This window comes from Homarus americanus, unplaced genomic scaffold (assembly GCF_018991925.1).
Source record: "Homarus americanus isolate GMGI-L3 unplaced genomic scaffold, GMGI_Hamer_2.0 scaffold32956, whole genome shotgun sequence".
In the NCBI taxonomy this organism is placed as follows: Eukaryota; Metazoa; Arthropoda; class Malacostraca; order Decapoda; family Nephropidae; genus Homarus; species Homarus americanus.
The window spans coordinates 22,874-25,008 of NW_024750756.1; the positions used below are offsets into that span (position 1 = coordinate 22,874).

Below are 2,135 nucleotides of genomic sequence, written 5' to 3' on the forward strand. Positions count from 1 at the left end.
ACATTGTGACGACTTTATTAAAAATTATGCATATGTTTACAAGTTATCTAGACTTTGTCTTACGAATGCTATTAAACAGATAAACATCATGAAGTTATAAAATTACTGCCTGTAGAACGCCTCTGTCTCACAGATTACAGGTCGGAGAGTGTTGCAGCGAGAGTCGTGCCACCCGATGCCTAAGCTGTTCACCACCGCCAGGCACTGCTCGTTACCGTCTGCGTTGTCTGGTTGACTTCTTCCAAGCCTGGCCAAGTAAAAGGAAGACATAAAGCAGTTACAGATCAATATACACGAGCCCTGGATGTACAGTTCAGTTCTAAAATGACCGGTTTATTTTGTAAATAACTTTAGTAACTAGTGAAGTCTAACGAAAAGGAATTTTAGTTCCTTTAGGAACCATGGAATTTTTTATTTCCTGTGTAAAAGGCTACCGACTAACCTGCCGGTGTTAGACCAGTTTGTGTAACCCGTGGAGACCCCAGTCTGCCAGAACCACTGATAAGTGCTCAATGTACTGCCGCTTGTCCAGATGTCCCTGATCTGGTCTGTAGAAACATTTGAAACGATAAATAGCAAATACCAATGTTATTTAGGTTAACTTTAAAAGAAATATTTTAGGATAAAACAACCTAGACCACTTTCAGTTACTTTTTCAATAGCAGAATACGCACGATAACCGAGGTCACGAAACACTCACAAGTTCTAAGAACTCCAGCCACGAAGGAGTCTTCGTCTGGGCGCTCTATACTGATGGCCTGAAAACCGTTGCCCAGTCCCTGACAATGATGGATGGCATCGTACCAGGTGTAGGAGCGGCCGCCATCATGGCACCAGGAGAAATGGTACGCCCTGCCCTGGAACACCTCGTCCACCTGTAGAAAAAGGAGTTATGAGATCATGAAGGCGAGATATTACTTTACAGTATTAATTTTATTTGAGAGACCTGAAGGGCACAAGATCTTTAATTGGTTAAAGTCTATTGGACGACTTTTAACAAGTATTCAACACGAGTTTAGTATCAAAAGTAGTTTTGAAAGGATAATTTGTGGTCTTAAATTACCAATTGCATACTGTTGAACTTACTAAAGGTCTGCGTGCATGATCACAATACCGATTATTGGGTAAAGTTGTCAGCTTGGATGAGAAAGGGATTGGTGAAGGTAAACTTGAGAAAACTTGCTCTGGGCCTGGTGAAGCCTTGCCAGAAGTGAAGATTTGTCCTGGTTGTTGGCCCTGTGAAGTGTGGCTCGTAATGAAGACTGGACGTTGGTCATCCGAAGTCAGGCCCGAAGTGAAGACTTCCCCAGGCCGTTGTCCTTGTGAAGTTTGGCCTGAAGAACGCTGGGAGAAGTCACCCGCATCAAAAGATAACACGTGTTCCGTCGTTTCTGTCGTACAAGTCTTCCGCCCAGACGGCAGTCGTCACGACCATAAGGATTATTGCCTTCATCTGGAGGTAGATTTGAAATATGGTGTAGCGTGTTTAGTATATTATGCTGAGCAAGACAGAATTACGTAGCTTACTAATATAAGTAAGCTCAATAGTTTATTTAAACATTCGAGTAGTTATAAAGGAAGTTAATTTACAAGTACAAAATAAAAATTTATGCATTTTGTCTTAGGTAGTACATAAAGTAAACCTTTAGTTTCATTATAGAAATTACATAATTTTTTAGTGACCCAACATTCAAAAGTTAATTTTTATGCAACCGAGGCGTCAATTTACTGTAGTTAAATATAATATTTTTTTTAAACAACTGAATTACATACCCTTCGACGCAGAAGTATCTAGAAATAATACGTAAACAAACAAATTCAAAACCAAATTAATTGAAAAACCAAGTTCTTAAAAACAAGTTATACAAATTTAAAAAAACACAACAAGACTGACCATGAACAAATTCGTTATATCGGGTGATGCAGCACACTGAAAACCCACGGTAAGAGCCGCCCCTTTTATACGGTCGACAATGGTGATTATTGGCTGAATGTTTAGCGAAAGAAGCTTTCATTGGCTAATATTTGGAGCAGTTACCATAACAACCAAGGTAGCAATCTCCGTAGTCTAGGTGCCGTACACTCAACCCCACCTCAGAGACGAGTCTAAATTATCTTACCCAAATACTTCTCTT

At 40.0% G+C, this 2,135-nt stretch overlaps 1 protein-coding gene across 1 annotated transcript; it reads right to left on the reverse strand.

Moving 5' to 3' along the window:
• Positions 1 to 1,391, reverse strand: LOC121854176 (the record flags this gene model as incomplete). Its single annotated transcript, XM_042348641.1, has 4 exons — positions 1 to 247; positions 443 to 548; positions 701 to 875; positions 1,087 to 1,391. Coding segments are annotated over 4 exons (731 nt in total), but the record flags the coding sequence as incomplete, so codon positions are not given.
• Between the last annotated feature and the right edge of the window lie 744 nt (positions 1,392 to 2,135).